The sequence below is a fragment of the Antedon bifida genome, chromosome 3 (genome assembly GCF_963402885.1).
Source record: "Antedon bifida chromosome 3, ecAntBifi1.1, whole genome shotgun sequence".
Taxonomy (NCBI): domain Eukaryota; kingdom Metazoa; phylum Echinodermata; class Crinoidea; order Comatulida; family Antedonidae; genus Antedon; species Antedon bifida.
Genome location: NC_136228.1, coordinates 26,116,843 through 26,136,477, shown reverse-complemented (window position 1 = coordinate 26,136,477; position 19,635 = coordinate 26,116,843). Strand labels below are relative to the sequence as shown.

Sequence of the window (19,635 nt, the reverse complement as noted above, 5' to 3'; positions counted from 1 at the left end):
AGTGTCTTCTTTTAGGACACTTGGATGGGCTTCTTTTTTTAGATGGGCTTCTTTTCGATATGGAATTCTTTTCGAGATTACTTTTCAATAATGAATGCTATAAATTTGATAATTGCTACTACCAGTAATATGATTTTTGAGACATTCCATGCCAATTTTTTGTCAAGGAAGCATGAAAATAGAAGAAGATACTGAAAAACTTGAAAAGAAGCCAAAGGGTTTTTAGACATTAACATTAACAATTTTACATATTTGTAATTCCCTCCCAAACCCTTATATTTTACCTCTTAGCAGGCAATATCTGTATGATATTAATTTTGTATTATTTTAGCATCTGGATTTATGCTCAGCTAATGTTGGCGGAGGAGGATGGCAGTGGATGGTGTGTATTTGGGTAAATACAATGCGCATGGCTAAAAAAGTTTTTGTTTTGAATTTTTTTAAACTATAAGATAATATCCTTAATTGCTGTATCACTACTGAACTGAAGTTCTCCAAAATGTTCAAATTTTTCTTAATGGATTCTGGAACAGCCAAATGTTCATTTAAATTTAATATTTCAACCCTTGTTATTTCAAGTTTAAAGATGTACAAGATACTAAGAATTAACATTGCCTGCACTATAAATTAAAACCAAACCAGATTTCTAAACTATATCCTATTGACTAGTATGTTATTAAACTTGCATACTGGTCAATAGGATTTTTGAGACAATATAAGCAGCAAATCAAAAGTATACAATGAAAACAATTTAATGGTTATTAAAATATCACAACTTATTATCAATGATAGCTGATGATCACAATATATGCTAACTTAACTATGATGATGTTTAATCCACGACATTTTAGTAACTATCAGTCAGCTATTATGATTAATTAGCTATCTATATAACATTACTTTACATAAAGGATTTATTGTGAATGTTATAAAAATTTAACTTCTATTCAATGATTCTTTGAACAAAAAACAAATACAAAACATTCATTATTTGTATCCAAGATTTCACTCAAATAACAAAAAAACTCTTCCAGCGTCATATGAATGTCGAAAAGTAAATATTCAATGCTCTGATTTTGACTGCAGAAGGGCAGGTGGGTTGATCCTGTCGTGCAATATAGCTAACTATAGTTCTCAAAATTCAGGAGTAATTCATGGCTTTTACACATATTATGAATTACTAGAACTACAAATGATAATGTGTTAACCAAAAAATTGTACAAGTAATACTTGTTATACCTGTTAAAACAAAAACGAAAAGTTGTATCCTCAAAATTTTCATCTGCACATATATTATAACATGGGCTAAAATCTCTTTTTTTGAGAAAATGAATTAGAAGAATGTTGGTATTTATAATATTATGTCACTGTTTTATTTCAAAATAAAGCAGAATAAAGCAGATATGAGAATTAGCAAAGAGTATTGACACATTTATGGTGAATGAATGCATTAAGTATACTCTACGATGCCTGCAACTCAATTGATTAACATTTATCATATGCTTAGGTTTATCATTTTGAGTATTACTCCTTATCGGTTTATATTGCAAAATTTCATGCACGTTCGCTACTCAATAACAAGCTGTACTTGCCAGCCGTTTGTATGTTATCATGGATATATTCAAACCTACACATTGTCAATCATGACTGGATTTGTGGAAATATGGTATATTTTTCATATTGTTATCTATACTGCAGTTGCATAAAATAATTACATCTGTTTCCTGGATAGCTCGTTGAATTGTTACTTGATTTGTCAGACTGTATGTTTCAAAAGAATCGGTTTGAATGGCATCATTAAAATCAACCCTTTGACAGTAACTGTATAATAACCTTTTCTACCTACTTAATTATCCAATTCTGTGACTTATTTCAGCATAATATCTGTATGAAATACAAAAAAGAAGACTATACCACCTCCCAATACTGTCCTGGGTTTTGAAATGGTCTGCTTTTTTACATTTACACTACAGTGATGTTTATTAGTGTATAAAAAAATTAAGGCACATGAACTTGTTTAAAGCACTGTTTATTAAATATTATTTTTTTTTTTCCCTTTACAAATTGATTTTGCTGCTCTAGAGCTCCTTGGCCAGTGAGTAAATGTGGTGTGTTATAATTACCTCCGCCAAGGAGGTTATATTTTCACCCCTGTATGCTTGTGTGTGTGTGTCTGTCTGTCTGTCTGTGAACAGCCTGGAGGCCACAGTTTTTATCCGATTCTCACTAAATTTGGCCACAATGATCTATGCCCCAAAAGCTTGGACGAGTTCGACTTTGAGGGGAAAGGTCATAGGTCAAGGTCACAACTAACAAAAAACTATTTTACTGCCTTGAGACCACAGTTTTTATCCGATTCTCACCAAACTTAGCCACAATGATCAATGACTCATCATATAATTGTGGTTAAATTTTGAAGGGTCAATGTCAAAGATCAAGTTCCACAAAAAAAAAAAAAAAAAAAAAAATTAAAAAAAAAAAAAAACCTCAGCGGGACTTCAACCAGCGATCTCAACTGTGAGAGGCTGGATACATAACCATTACACCAACTTTCATCCACAACTTTTTAGTGTGCAGTTAGCCTATTTTACAAAAAAAAAAATGTAAAAAAATATATATATTTTTCCGGGGACATTTTATGTAGAGGTTATATTAAATTTTCATGAAAGCTTTACAATTTTCTTAAATTGTTGGTCAATTATCTGTTTGTATTATAGTCTATACATTCTTGATTCAAAAGAAATACGCTTTACGAATATGAAACAGGGATCAGCTCAAAAGTTTAGAAAATGTATGACTTGTTTTTGGTATTGTTGTCATAAATGTTTCAAAACCTCCCTAGTGTAAAACATAAAACATGACAGGTTTACATTTGAAACTATCAATTATCTTGTCATGTAGGATTACAACTTTTGGCAATGCCTTTAAATAATATATATCATTTTAGTAAAGTTTTTTTTCACATGATGTTTTTTATCAATGTGTCATTTATGTCTAGACTGGGATTTCTGTTTAATGGTATTGTAGAAATATGTACACATATTATACAGATATTGACTGCTTAGAGGAGAATTATATTAAACATTTGAGATCCTCAGAGGTACTTATTTTTTCCTTGGGGGATTTTGTATTCCATAAGCGCATAGCACTGAGGAAAATATAATGTCACCATTGTATGAAATGTTTTGTTTGTATTTTCACACATATTAACAAAGGCAGAATGTGTTGGTGCCCATGAAATTGCTAAAAATAAGGCATGATAATATTAAAGGTGAATGATATCAAGGATTTACATAAAGACTAAGGCATCACAAAAATTTACGCTAGGAGGCCTAGGCAGCCAAACACCGAGCAACACGTATCTGCGCTTCGCTCAAATTTACCGCAGTCATATTTTGGACGGCGCCCACAATATTTCGTTGCCATGCGAAACAGATTTTTACTGGCTTACGAAAACGAATACGTGTGCGTTTTCGTTATCGTATTCGTAAGATTGCGAAACCTCTCTAATGTCCCCCTGAAAAATATTTTTTATTTCAAATTTGTTTTTGAATGTGTCATTTTATTGTCACATAATAGTTATTCACTTTACCTGAAAAAATGTAATTTAAGCAAAAAATACTTAAATTGTCTGTCAGACAATGGTTTTTTGATTATAATTAAACGTTTCTTTTCTCTTTTTATACGTGAATAAATATTTTTTTGTTACAGAACAGTAAAGTAAAATACAACAAGAATTTATACTTTGATATGTCATAATTGTGCAATTGAAATTGAAAAATAAAAAATACTGAATCTCTAAAAAATGATGTGCTTATTAAATAATTTAAATAAAAATGATGTATAAATAATATTACTTTATTATACTAAACAGACTCAATTTCTGTCACTTTAGTTTATTTTATTGCTAGGGTCAAGTCTGGGGTCACTTCAAGCCTAGACATCAAGCCTGTGAACAAATTGTATCCTATTACAAACAAAAACTTTTACTATTATATGGACTGTTTTGATAATAATTCAATGATTATCTGACAGCGAATTACAGTATTATAATATCGGTCTAGATTGACAATCAAATGGGACTCATTGTAAATACCAGAAATAATGTTTTGATTATTTGACAGTGAATTATTATAATACTGGCCTTGACAGCAAGAAAAAAAGTCATTAACAACAAGATTTTACAGATTACTGTCTACATGTATCTATATAATACTGTATTATCAGCAAATTTTGGGGTTTGTAATTTTAGCATGACCTGTCCTAGTTTACAAATTATCAAAAACGGCGGCCTCTAGCTCATAGCTTCTGAATGAGTAGTCCTCTTGGGAAGTAGCTGGCTAAAGCAGCAGCGTCAGCGTCAGCGACAGAAAGCATTTGCATTAGTGAATTGTAGGCGAATTCTTACATCACACCTTATCGATATGACTAATGAATATTCATGTTTATTTTGTGACGTTTCGTGAGGGGTCACCAACTTTTGTATGAAAATAAATATCGCATTTAGGCCAAATCGATTATCTCCAGAAAAAATGTTACAGGAAGACCTTTTTTTGTATTTTGTTTGCATACCCAATATATACCATTTAAAACCTCATAAGAGCCACTAAAATTTACATATACCAATAAAAAAATAAACAATATGAGAAATTGATTTTAAAGATGTATTGTCCTCAAAAAATAATTCCTAATACTTTTGTTGTTGAAAATGCCATTTTAATGTCTCATAATAGTTATCAACTTTTACTAAAAATTGGATCGAAAAAAAATTTATAAAAGTTTATATGTTGTAAATTTGATTAATATCTACAAGAGGTTTGATATATGATTGGTAAATGCGAATTCATAAAATTGCGCCTTGATGATGTCACATTGATCACGCTAAAAAGCTTCTTATGGCCAGTTTTAATTATGGGAAAGATATTGAGAGAATTTGAAAATCATTGAGATTACTTTTTGAAATACAGTTTGTAGAATAACATTCTTATTTTACTAAAAATATCAACTTATTGCTTTGTCAGTTTTTGTCAATTACATTTAAATTAATAAGAAATATACATAGGTAAATGAAAAGTGTTTCCGTGACATTTTGTTAATCAGTCTTATTTTTCCCAAAAAAATTAATACTGATAGGTTGAGGCATTGACGATTAACGAAGTAGTTTGACGTCAAAGGTAATTATTCAATATGCAGCATCATTTGACCTTTAGATATCACAAGCATTCCATTAGACAATATATTCCACTGGTAATAGTTTTCATTAAGGATTGGTTTTCTATGATCTATGATAAAAATTTAAGATATAACTAGAATTTAATTCGTCACTTTGACGAATTATAGGTGATCATTTTTATCATTTTACTGAAATTAATTTTTTTTAAACATGCACGTACGTTAACATACGATCGGAAAATGTTGATGTATGCCATCCTATTATATGCTTATAGTGCTGAGTTGTGCCTATATGCCATATACAATATGTACAGTATATACTGTATATCTATATACAGTGTAGCATAGGTGAAATTACGGGACACACATGTTCTAATTTTTTGGCATGATGACGTTATCAAACTAAACTTTAAGATGACAATTTCGAAAGATAATTAATTGAGCAAAAAAATATAAGATTTGGAAAAAAATTTGGCGCGTAGAAGCGCTGTGCGCGCTCTTTGAATTGTGTATAACTTTGACGAAAAATATGAAAAAACTACTTTTTCACTTCAACTGGCCATATGTTAACGTCACAACATCCGATAGGCTTAATTTTTATATGAATTAATATCTACATTTCATCAGCTTTCATAATAAATTATAATCATCAAGGTAACCTTCAATTCTGAAGAGCTGTAAGATATTCAAATTTACTGCGAAGGTGAAATTACACGGCCTACGTTATTCAAGTTTTTACGCGTGATGACGTCATTAAAATGAAGATAGTGTCAACTCATGATAAAGATAATTAATTAAGCAAGCACATACTGAAAGTTGTGCGAAATTCGAGCACACATAACCAAGATGCGCTCTGTTGAATGTGATAATCTACACAAAAAGATAACAAATCCTAATTTTTAAATTCAAGTGGCCATTTGATGACGTCAAAACATTTTGTACGTAAAATGTGTACATGAATTCATATCTACAACTCAATGGCTTCCAGAATAAGTTAAAAAAATCGGGGGGTCATCTTGCATTCTGAAGAATTATTTTCATTTTAAAAAAGACCTATTTTTCACCATTTTCAGAACTTTTGTAAAATTAATGTGCGCATTTTGTCATTTTTAACGTGCTCGTATAGCGTTATTTTAAGTCGGAACTGACTCAAATTTGGTGAATGTACTAAGGATGGTGAGTAGAATGAGATTTGTAAAAACAATTCATGTTTTTTACGCTTTTTAAGTATCGCGCGCGCAAAAACGCATTTTTGCGCAGTAATTTTTTGAAACACGCAAATGGCCTAATTCATGCTCTAAATTGATCAAAACTTAGTTTTGAGCGTTTTAAATTTTTAACGCGCGATATCACGCGCATGAACCTACGTGCGCGTGCGTTTTTATTTGCTAATATTTTTACCCTTGATCTGAAGTTTACGTGTAGTGAATTTCATTAATATGTGATAATGAATTATGGAGATATGATTGATAATGTGATTTCGCAAAATGGCGTATAAATGTCGTCACGGATGAGTGATCACGCTGGAAAGCTTATTAGGATTAAGTTATATTATTTGAAAGATATTCTGAAATTGTTGTAATCATTGATATTAAACTTTTTGAGATAATTGTTACACAAAATAGTGTACAGAAACAATAAAAAGAAAAAAAAAAAAAATAATAACTAGAATTTAATTCGTCACTTTGACGAATTATAGGTGATCATTTTTATCATTTTAATGAAATTAACATTTTTTAAACATGCATGTACGTTAACATACGATCGTAAAAAGTTGATGTACGCCATCCTACGACATGATGCATATGCTTATAGTGCTGAGTTGTACCTATTATGTGTCATAGAATATATACTCTATACAGTACAGTGTACAGTATATCTATATACAGTGTAACATAGGTGAAATTACGGGAACCACACAATGTTCAAATTTTTTGATATGATGGAATTATCAAAATAAACTTGAAGTTGACAATTTCGAAAGATAATGAATTGAGCAAATAAATATAAGAATTGGAAGAGAATTTGGCACGTATAAGCGCAATGCGCGCTCTTTGAAATTTGTATAACTTTGACTAAAGAAATTTAAAAACTACTTTTTAACTTCAACTGGCCATATGATAACTTCGCAACATCCGATAGGCTTATTTTTTATATTAATTCATATCTACATTTCATCAGCTTTCATAATAATTTATAATTTTCAAGGTCACATTTAATTCTGAAGAGCTGTAAGATATTCAAATGTATGGTGTAGGTGAAATTACACGACCTAGGTTATTCAAGGTTTTACGCGTGATGACGTCATTAAAATGAAAACGCTGACCACTCATGGAAAGATAAATAATTAAGCAAGCACATACTGAAATTTGTGCAAAATTCGCGCACAAATAACCGAGATACGCTCTGTTGAATGTGATAATCTACACAAAAAGATAAAAATCCTAATTTTTAAATTCAAGTGGCCATTTGATGACGTCACAACATTTTGTACATCAAATGTGTACATGAGTTCATATCTACAACTCAATAGCTTCCTGAATAAGTTAAAAAAATTGGGGGTCATCTTGCATTCTGAAGAGTTATTTTCATTTTAAAAAGGCCTTATTTTTCACCATTTTCAGAACTTTTGTGAAATTAATGTGCGCATTTTGTCATTTTTAACATGCTCGTATAGCGTCATTTTAAGTCTGAATGGACTCAAAATGGGTAAATGTACTAAGGATTGTGAGTAGAATATGATTTATTCATCAAATTTTATTTTTTACGCTTTCTAAGAATCGCGTGCGCAAAATCGCATTTTTGCGCAGTAATTTTTTGAAACACGCAAATGGCCTAATTCATGCTCTAAATTGATCAAAACTTAATTTCGAGCTTTTTAAAATTTTAACGCGCGATTTCACGCGCATGACCTTGAAATGCATGAGTTTTTATTTGCTAATATTTTTACCTTTACCTGAAATTTAAGTGTAGTGAATTTCATTAATATGTGATAATGAATTATGGAGATATGATTGATAATGTGATTTCACAAAATGGCGTATAAATGACGTCACGGATGAGTGATCACGCTGAAAAGCTTATTATGTCTAAGTTAAAGTATTTGAAAGACATTGTGTAATTTTTGTGATCATTGCAATTCAACTTTTTGAGATAATTGTTACACAAAAAGTGTACAGAAAGAATAATAACAAGGAAAACAATAATAAAGATTTTGTACAATAACAATAGGTGATCATTTTATTCTAAATGATCACCTAATAAAGATTTTATACAATAACAATAGGTGATCATTTTATTCTAAATGATCACCTAAAAATGATGTTATGGTACAAAAAATGTTCTTAATATCATCTTATATCATGAAGAATTCACAGGTACAGGACACTTCCATGATGTCTGCTGAATAACCATTTGTAGAGCATATTTGCTCTTTATATATATATGTAGTCATGGTTAAGCGATAACCAACAATTGAGAGGTCTATTATTTAAAGATTTATCATTTTCATTTTTCACACGAAAAAACATAAAACAAACAATAACATCTCAGAAGTTGTATTTTAAATACGGTAGTTGCATATCATGCACATGTTGTAATGCAAAATTGGTCTTACCAAGCATCCAACATGATTGATTGATCCTCTTCATGTTTATTTGTTATTTTAACAGATACATAAAGAAAAAGAATATTAATTTGTTTTGTTAAATTTTAATTGCATCAGTCAGGTTCCCCTGACATCACTTTGATCAATAAATTAAGACTCATTTATACGAAAATCAAAACCCTAGTAGTTGGGTTACACTAAAAAATTGTACAACTTTCATATTCTTCACACACTACCAAAAATGAGAGACTTCACATATCTCCCTATTGCAGTGCTCTTTCCAGAAATCAATATTTTGTTCAAAAATAATTTCTGTACTATTATCACTAAACAACAATTAAGCCAACTTCCTCTTAAACAACTTAAACTGTACACATTAAACCTATTAACTCTGTTGGTTTCTTTGGTTAAATAATTTAACTTGAATAAGTAAACATAATAAACCTAATAAGACCGTCTAAAACATCATAATACTGTTTAATAGTTAATTTCATTCTTTACAATAATTATAGCATTTAAAATCCAAGATTATTTATGTCGTCAATTTCTTGCTTTCCAGTCACTATTACTAAACTAAACAACAATTAAGCAAACAAAAAGAAATAGATAAAGACATGATCAATTAATTAAAAATCGTATTGCATTTAATGTAATCTTAATTCATGTTCCATAAATATATACCACAAGAAAGACATACAACATTTAAGATAATTTTGAAGGGAAGTCTAATGTATTCATGTCTAATTATAGGAAATTGCTATTAAAATTTGTAATAAATTAAATGATGTATAAACACCTTTATGTTAGACTGGTGCCAGCACCTAACACATTCTATACAGTCAATTCAAATGATCTACAGAATTTATTAGATAGGATATGTTTATATAACAACTAACAATCTGAAAAAAATGTCTTGCGTCATTCTTATGAAAAAAACTAAATCACTTTTATCCCAAAAGATCTAGCACACACATCATAATGTTTATATATTTATATATATACACAATATATCTGATACAAAATACTGTAAACTGAATAAATCTTGTGTAAATACCGCTTTACATTGCATATTCTATCCAATCGGTAACTAAATTCATATTACATAACTCCCGGTGTGCACATACATATATAATGACAAGTAATGGTATGTCACTGTTCACACCATTGTAATAATGACTGATCATTTTTTTGTTGCTTTGGAAAAAAAGGATAATGCACCAATAAATTTAAGCTGTCAAAAATACAATAATAATTAAACACTAAAAAATAATACATGTTCTCATGTCATGGTTGCGTAAGTGTCAGTAATCCACCACAGAAACACTATGCAAAACAGTATGTATAGTGTAATGAATAAAATAACTAAGTAAGTAACACATACTAATTACATAGAATTGTTCAGCCAGATTTTAACACACTTTATTTCAGTTGTGAATTGTGACGACACTACTTTCTAATAAGTATTGCTTTGATGGTTCAATTCATATTTAATACCACTGAAAATTGTTAGGTCACTATATGTACCTCATGTAAATTCATATCAAAATTAGTACATACAAATTACAGGATCTTCACAAATTACAATGTCCAATTTTCAGAATGCATTTTTTTAAAATAGGGTTTTAAATACTTCACTTCAAGCATAAAATGCTGTTGTCCAGATGGAGAGACACCAAATAGTGTGTACCAAGTAAAGTAGACATATACATGTGTTTGAACACATCACAAAATAGGTTGTACTAATAATACATCACATTCTTATAAATAATAAAAATGATTTCAATTAAATTGCAGCAACAACTAGAAAAATGATACAATAAGGTAATACGCATTATTATTTACACATATGTGCATGTCTTTCGTATCGCAAAACATATTGTTTTTTTGTAATCCAGTGATGTCCAATCATCCTTGGTTTCCATGGAGTCGGTCAACAATGTGGATACCTAACATCGTCATTTAGTCCTTGGAAGGTGTCGATTTTCAGCTAACTATTTTGCTCACCACTAACTGTGGTATACTGCAACGTTATTACATTTACCTAGTTTAGTAGGGTTCATTATTTACTGTTTTGTGTATGATATTTTAACATTCAGCCTTCTTACTTGTCCTTAACAATTGTTGGTAAATGTCAGATTTAAGAAATCTAGGATATGAGTCTTTTTCCATCAATGCTTCAATGCGTTTTTGTGCATTATCAAATGTGTGTTCGTCTGCTTTGCGTACATTTGATGTCGTCTCTATCCTTGTAGCAGAATCCAGATTTACCTGAAAGAAAATTAATAGCTATTAAAGTACTAAATTTACAAAACAAATATAAAAACAACTTTGTATGAATACTGATGAGAAATGCAATAGTGAGTAGTTTATAATGCAACAGACGTCATTGAACATTAGGCAATACTTTTTATTTGAAATGCTGCTACAAACTAAGTAATTGCTACGTTGATAATTTGATGATGTGAGACGAAGAAATTCTTCATTTAGTTGCAGGTAATCTCATAAATTCTAAAATCTAGCCAACTGGCAATAAAAAATGTTACTTTAACCTTTACTATTTTAAACCAAAGTTTTTTAATTGGTATCAAATAATTTTATAATTACCTCTCTTGGAGCTTGAGTTGCTACGTAGTCTTCATGTATTTTCCGTGCACGATTTGTATGTTTCGATGGTGATAGCATTCTGTAATCTTCACAAGCTAACCAAAATTCTATATTTTCATCACTAAATTCTGTCTGTAAAAATCGTCTGAAAGCCTCCAGACCACCTAAGAGATTAAAATATCAATTATTATAGTCAATTATTTGTATTTATAAAGAAGGAAGATTTTTCTATACCTGTAAACTTTTCAATCAAGACAATTTAGTAATTACCAATGTACCAATTAATTGTATACAGTAGTGTATACAAGTATTAATAATATATATCATGTAAAAATAGTTCTTTAAAAAAATATAAATTAAATTTTGAATAAAAAATGAATATTTTTTTTTAATTTCTGACAAGATGATGAGATATTATGTAAAATAACTTACATTTATCTCTTAATAATCTATCAAATGAATCACTCCATTGTTTGACCTCTTGAAGAGTGCGTGGTGGCAGTGGTGGCTTCAACTTCTCTGTGTCTCTCAGAGCACTATCTGTGTGTCGTCGTCGTAGTGATCGCACTTTATCCTTCAAATCCTTTGCGCTGAAGAAAACAAATGAAATTCTGTCACTAACTTTACTCTTCATTGAATTACTATTATCCTGTCTATCGAGCATTACGGTAATGTGTGATTAAGAACAGAGAAGAAATCCTAGTAGAGATTGACTTTTCATTTGCAAAATAGTAAGATGTACTAAGTGTGGTTTCATCAACAGATGTGATTGTAGCAGGCTGTGATACACAGGTATATAACCAACAGAGAAAAGCTCACGTGACAATAAGTAGTAGTCAGCAAACAGCTGATTATATATAAAGGTGACTTCGTCAGTCTCTACTTGCCATTTAATATCACAAAATCATACTGCCATCTTTAGTTTTGTGTGGAGGTGTTATTCAATTCACACTTATGATTTCCTTGTATTATGGTCATGGAAGTAAATAACTTCCGTTTGAATTTTCAACCCACATAGGCTTTAAAATTACTAGGCAACACCTATGTTTATTTCTTAATATTAATTACTAATCAATATCAAATAGAGATCATGTGATATTTGAATTGCAAAATATCAAGGTTTTGGTTTTAATTACTAATTGAAATTCTGATAAATGAATACTACTGTATTTAACAATGAACTAATATAGATGATGTAAGACAAAGTCCAAATGTATCAACAGCAGCTCATTAATTAATCATTAATAGAATAAGCAATAATATAGAAAGTAGTATTAAAGGTTTGGAATATGTAAATTACATTTTAGAATTATGTTAAATTGTAATGATTTTATAATTTGACAAATTGATCAATAATATAAATAATAATAAATAATTTTGTTTGTATATAACTAAAATAATAATAATAATAATATTATTATTATTAATAATAATAATAAAATCTAGTATCTAGTTTAGCCTGTTTTTGCTATTAGTTAAAACATTTTAGCGTAGGGGGTAAAATATCTATTACAATTAATGTATTGTAAGTGTGTAATGACATTTTAATAATAAAATAATAAATAATATAAATGAAAGCACTCAGAAACTGAATGAAGTACTTGGCAAAATTTATCGGGGAAAACTATATTTGGAGAGAGAGGGCTCACTACTTTATATTTCATAAAGAATACAGAGTGTGCTATTTAATCTCATTATGGAAGATGCATGTAAGTCAGATTTTAATATAATAAGCTTTTGTGACTTAACCAATATATAAATTTTCCTGAAAATCAATAGGCATGTTCTGTAAGTATATACCTATTAACACCCAAACATTCAGGACGATGACTTAAAGACCCATTCTCTACAATTTTTTATATTTTGTAAAAAATATTGCATATATATTACTTTAAAAAACATAAACCAGGTCATTCCTTGTCTTAACCCTTTCACTGCGGAGCATTATTCCCACCTCTGCGCGTAATATATATTTAAGAAAAACATGATATTTTAATTAATTGCAAAAAAATACTAATTGAGATAATTGTGTAATTATTTTTGTGGTGTGTGATGGGCAAAGGGTTAGTCTACAGTTAGTTATAAAAAAAAATGTAATTTGCATATTGATGACGTCATGTGACATCATTACAGGTATTTTGGATTTCGTGTTTTTTATCGAATCAATGATAAAAACTATATTTTCTATAAGAAATTCTTATGGAATACGTTTTTCCAACTGGATATGGATGAAGATACGTATAACAAATAAAAATATTTAAAAAAATTGAATTATTTTTATTGTTTTATAAAAATTATGCACAAATCAAAGTTTTGGGGCAAAATCATGAAAATAATGTAATATAGTATAAGGGTCATTCTTCAGTAAGTGTCTAAAATCGTGTCCCGATACTTTGGTGGGATAGAGACTGAAAATTCATCATTAAAAAATAAAAATTCTTGACTTGAATCATAATCAACACTATTGTAAATATAATTACATAAAACAAAGATAATTACATTGATATTGTTAATTTTATAAAAATGTTTTAGGCAACCCCCTAAAATCCTATGTCCCGATCGTACATCTTCAATTTTATGATCGCCGTATATATTTGATAACAGGACTTTTGAAAATATTGTAAAAAGTTAGTTAATCATGATTTCATGCGATTATATTCTTCGAAATACATCTCTACATACATTAAATCTCAAACTTTAAAGTTTTTGTTTGGAAAAAGCTTGTCCCGCAGTTTTGTGTCATTTCCGTCACATAATTTAAATGTGCCGTCTACAGTTTAATGAACGGCGGGGAAAAAAATTGACTGTGCGTTGTAAACATGCGAAGATATTGAAATAAAACTAGCCGCACATCATTTTCAATAAAAGAGGAAAACAGCTAATAAAACGAGGTTTTTGAAAAGTTACAGTTGCGTACCTTTATTGAATGTCATATCCGAACGGTATAGAACTCATTAAACAATTATAATTTCTGTTTTTTTTCAACTGGAAGTACAAGTTATTCATGGTATCTAGAAGTATGCAATCCGTCTCCGCTGTCAGACATGCCTACGATGTGATCCTAGGCTGTCCTATGCTAAATACATCATCTCCGTCACGGTCAGCTCCGTCACATTTCCCATTGTTTCGTTGTGACCGAGATGACGGCCCGTAACGGATATGACTTTTTGTTATTGCCAGGGCCTTTTTTTGTTGTACATTTTGTTTTGTATATCTTTATTATGTTATTACATTGTATATCTATGTGACTCTGGTCAATAAACATAATCAAATCATATCTTAAAGTCATCTCCGTCACATGATTTTTTAGGTTCGTCATATCAGTCACGGTTTCATCTCCGTCACATGGATATTTTATCCTTTTAAATCCTAAAATATTTAAGTAATGAACGCAATTATGTGGTATATTGAAATATAAACAATATTCTTCTACTATGTCAATGGATAGTAATATTAGTTCAACAGAATTTTGTAAAACATCAGTGACAGTCATACTATTTTCTGAAAATTATTATTTTTTGGAATAGTAAATGGTTTTGAAGGTATAACATCATACTAATAAATGTTAAAACAATCATTTTTTGATTAATAGAGACAAAAATAATATATAGTATCAAAGAATTAATAATGGAAATAATTTTATAATTCCTAAACCGTTATTTTTTCTATCTTTGTATATTCCATAAATGTGACGGAAATGACAGTAACATAGAACCATGTATTTATAAATACGAATAAAATACAAAATATATAATAAAGATTGCGCCAAACATACGCTTGCCATGTAATACATGTTCATTTATCTGAATAAACTTTTAAAATTAAAAAAATGCAAATTTTAAAATCGATTTTTTATAAACCTGAAATTATACACTTACTGAAGAATGACCCATAAAAACTAACTATTGTTTCAGAATTTTTTTTTTTGGGTGTTGCCCTATTGGGGCTGGTAAATTTTTTTTACTTTCAAAATGGCCGCCATTACGCTACTCAAAACAACTTTCCAAGATAGGAATACAATTGTATATACTATATATAATATAACTATAGAGGGCGCATTATTTTCAAGACAATAATACAACTATAGAGGGCCGTTTTTTTTGCTGGAAAACATTTTTAATGACTTGCAAAAATATTCAAGTTTATCGAAAAAATACAGAGAGTGCTATATATTATAGGCAAATGCAATTAAATCATTGTTTTGCCCATACCCGGTATTACCGTGTATACGTATTTCAATGACGTCTGTTTATACCCGGTAGTACCAGGTATACACAGTGAAAGGGTTAAATGTACGTTTTATGGTAAATTATCATAAAAAGAGAGAAACAATGCACTACATAAGTAGCTTGCGTGGACCGTTTTAGGCTAGGTAGGCTTAGTTTTGTAGGCCTAGTTTGTAAACAGCAATAACGTACCAACACTGTACCCTAGCTATAAGCCTAGCCTGACGTCTAGTTGCTGCATTAATTAATTGTCTTTCTGTTTTTGCCAGAATTCATTAATATAAATTGTGGGAAACTCAGTATTTTCAGTCTTTCATTTGTTTTGGCCTCACGATCGATTGAAAAGTGGGTGAATTGCAGAAGAAAAACAAAAATATCAATCCGTGCGAAATGCATGTTGGGATTTCAATTTTATTAGAATCACCTTATTTTTCACTTTTTTAACCATATGAAGGCGAAAAAAGTTATCGCAACAGGACCTTATAATATTATTATATACTTATTATATTTTTACATTAAATGTAGTTGTAACCTTAAATTAAATCTAAAAAACGTGCTATTGTACTAACAAAACAAGTACTGTACAAGTTAGCAACATTTTATTTTGCCAAGTAATAATGTGTTAAAATATATCTAGGTAGACAGTCACAAATGAGTATAATACATGAATAGAAATGTATTTGAATTTGAATAACCAACCATACTGTAGTCATTAACTTTCAATCAATATAATATTCAAATTTAATTTATGTAGTTGGTTACTGTAATTAGATTCCTTGAACAAAGTGCATTGCAACCACATTCAACAACAGAACATTAATACCAATTTAGTTTTATAATAATGTATAGCCTATGTAAATATGTAATAATACAGTATATTACATAGCCTATGTAAATATGTAATAATACAGTATATTACATAGCCTATGTAAATATGTAATAATACAGTATATTACATAGCCTATGTAAATATGTAATAATACAGTATATTACATGGCCTATGTAAATATGTAATAATACAGTATATTACATAGCCTATGTAAATATGTAATAATACAGTATATTACATAGCCTATGTAAATATGTAATAATACAGTATATATTGTGTCATGAACACATGTAATTAATTTACCTTTGATTAGCATTATTTTATTTTATTTTTTAAATGCTTTCATTATACAAAAAATATCGTAGGTTAAACTAGCGAGTAGTAAACTGTAAAAGGGTAATGGCTAAAAAGTTCATCTACAATATTAAAATGTCATAATTGAAATTATTCATGCTCTATAGAGGGCACCCTTCATAATTTACAGATTGCAAAATAAAAAAAATATTTTGAAAATGTATTTCTTGAAAAAAATTGTGAATTGCGTTTGGAACATGAATTTAATATTGGTGGTCTAACTCTTCCCTGATGATTTGTTTGTATGTATACCTATAACTAGCATCTTCAACCAATGATACAATGTTACAACTTGGCCTGCAAGCCAATGTGCAGTGCGAACTTTTACAGTACATGTAGGCATAATTTATTAGATAAAACAATTTACAACTTGATACAAAATAAGTACAATATGTAATAGATCCTATGGTTTTTCCATACAATAAGGCTTGATGGTGCAGTTGATGTTGCCTGTAGGTTAAAGTATATCACACACTAAGACCAAAAAAGGAAGTGTGTTCGTCCAACACATATCAATAGTAAAAAAAAGAAAACTTTGTCGAGGTGGGTAGCGAGAAAACACGTCCTAATATCCCTGTATGCACATTAGTAACATGACATACTCTGGTGGTCATTAACCGCAAGTTGGTCCTATCTGGAACCATACTACTAAAATGTTTTTATTTTATAAATATTTTAAAGATGTATTGTCCCTCAAAAACATGAAAAACAAGTAGTTTTAATAAAGTTAATCACTTCCGTAGAAAAAAAAATGGAAAAAAATAATGTTTTCACTTATAAAATGACAAAATAAATGGTTAAATTTCACCAAAAACCATTGTCTGGCAGCCAATTTGACAATTTTTTGCTTTAAATGACAGTTTTTTCAGGTAAATACATTTTTTTTCGATCCAATTTTTGGTCAAAGTGGATAATTATTATGTGACATTAAAATGGCATATTCAACAAAAAAAATTTTTTCAGGGGGACAATACATCTTTAAATACTTATTGTATAGAAATGTATTCATTTTTACAAATTTATTTTAAGTCTCCATACCACAGGCTGGTAGAAACTTAACTGCAATTATAAATATACAATATCAATTTGACTTCTATGCAAACACTTGTAGGCGAGACATGATGTGTGAAGATGATTCATCAAATAAATAGCTTGTTTAATGATTCACATTATCACAAAATAAAGATGAAATCATAAATTACATTTTACTGAAATTGACAGATCCAAGAAATAACTATATTATAAAATCTATCAATATACAGTAAAATTAGAATAATCTGATGTCAGTTTAATATGAATCTATTACTCTCCTAAATTTCATACTGATTTTATCATACACAGTAATTATTTATTCACTTAATGTTAAAGTGTATGTAATAAATTTTATAAAATTTGCAGGTAGAAATAATGGTAAATCACAAATGGGAATAAAATGTTTAAAATTAAAATTCATAAATGTGTCATTGTCAAACAATTTATCCAATTTAATATTCTGAATCAATATTTAATGTGTCTAATGTGTTTACAACTTGCATGGCACTAAATCATCTGGGAATATGAAACAATCTCTATTAATATACTGACATTAAGTATCTTGGTTTAATACTTTTGACCCAACATGCAAGTTTTTTGGTGAATAAGAAAGTGGTTATCAGGTTAATTTTTGCCTTATCAACAATAATCTGGGACATCAATTTTATGTTATGAATTTCTCAACAGACCTATTATACTAATGTATAAATATATAAATGACAGTTTGAGCAGTGCCTTTTGCTTAAAAAAGAATATAAATGTGACTTGGTGTAGATTTTATAATGCTAGTGGGAGAAATTCACTTTATCATGTTTACTAGAAAGTGCTTGTAGTACTGTACATTGTATTTTGTGTACCCAATACAGTACTTTCTGAAAATGATTCGCGGCATGAAACTTTCAAGAATTCAAAGGAGGATCCAGCATTATAGATTATAGCCTAAATATTTCATAAATGATAAAAACGATCCATCGGTTTGCAGAAAAATAATAATAGTCATTATTTTATTTTAAAAAGACATGGCTGTTAAATTTTATCCTCCGCTTAAATGCGCGCCTGGAATTGCAATCACTTGCGAATTTTGCGAAAGTTTAATGTGCACGTAAGTTTCCATTACATTTTTTTTATATAACTACTATTTTGTATTTGGAGGAAAATTGATACAGAATATGGCAGATGTTATATTAATTGGCTAATGAAAGTATTGTATTTTAATGGTAAATTTATGGATTGAAAATGAGTCTAAGATGTATTTAAACAGATCCACTGGGTGTCTAGAAAACTCAGATCTAGAAAAGTCAGATCTCAGATATATCTGAGTTTTCTAGATCTAGAAAAGTCAGATATCTGAGTTTTCCAGAATGAACTAGAAAACCCAGATCATCAAATAAGTCTAGATCTAGAAAACTCAGATATATCTGAGATCTGAGTTTTCTAGATCTGAGTTTTCTAGACACCCAGTGGATCTGTATGCAATGCATGTTGTAATACACTTAAACCAGATAAGAACAATTTCAATCACCCATATTTTTGCACAGATTTTATGGATAAACCCACAATTACTACCCAATTAGATGAAAAACAATTTGGTAACCGACTAGAAACAAGTGAAACTTTCGAAATGGCAACCACCACATTAATGAAATTTGAAAATTGTTTTAAAGTTGTTTTTAAGCTGTTTTGTTATCACAATATAATTTGTTTACTGTATATAATAGTTTTTATATTTTAATCAATTTTATATATTGATTTTTTATATCTATTCACAATTCAATTTTATATTGCCAAGAGAGTATGAAATAGAAAGCCTT

At 29.4% G+C, this 19,635-nt stretch overlaps 2 protein-coding genes across 2 annotated transcripts in view; both read right to left on the bottom strand.

The window, feature by feature from the left end:
• LOC144836923 (uncharacterized) overlaps window positions 1-19,635 on the bottom strand; it is a 287,299-nt gene that overhangs the window by 63,994 nt on the left and 203,670 nt on the right. The window lies entirely within an intron of this gene.
• Window positions 8,868-19,635, bottom strand: part of LOC144836856 (uncharacterized) — a 178,317-nt gene continuing 167,549 nt past the window's right edge. Inside the window, exons 16-18 of the mRNA XM_078691745.1 lie at window positions 11,816-11,973; window positions 11,384-11,547; window positions 8,868-11,047 (exon numbers count right to left, since the gene is read on the bottom strand). Coding sequence (XP_078547871.1) covers window positions 10,865-11,047; window positions 11,384-11,547; window positions 11,816-11,973 — 505 coding nt within the window. The 3' untranslated portion in view covers window positions 8,868-10,864. The remainder of the gene's footprint in view (window positions 11,048-11,383; window positions 11,548-11,815; window positions 11,974-19,635) is intronic.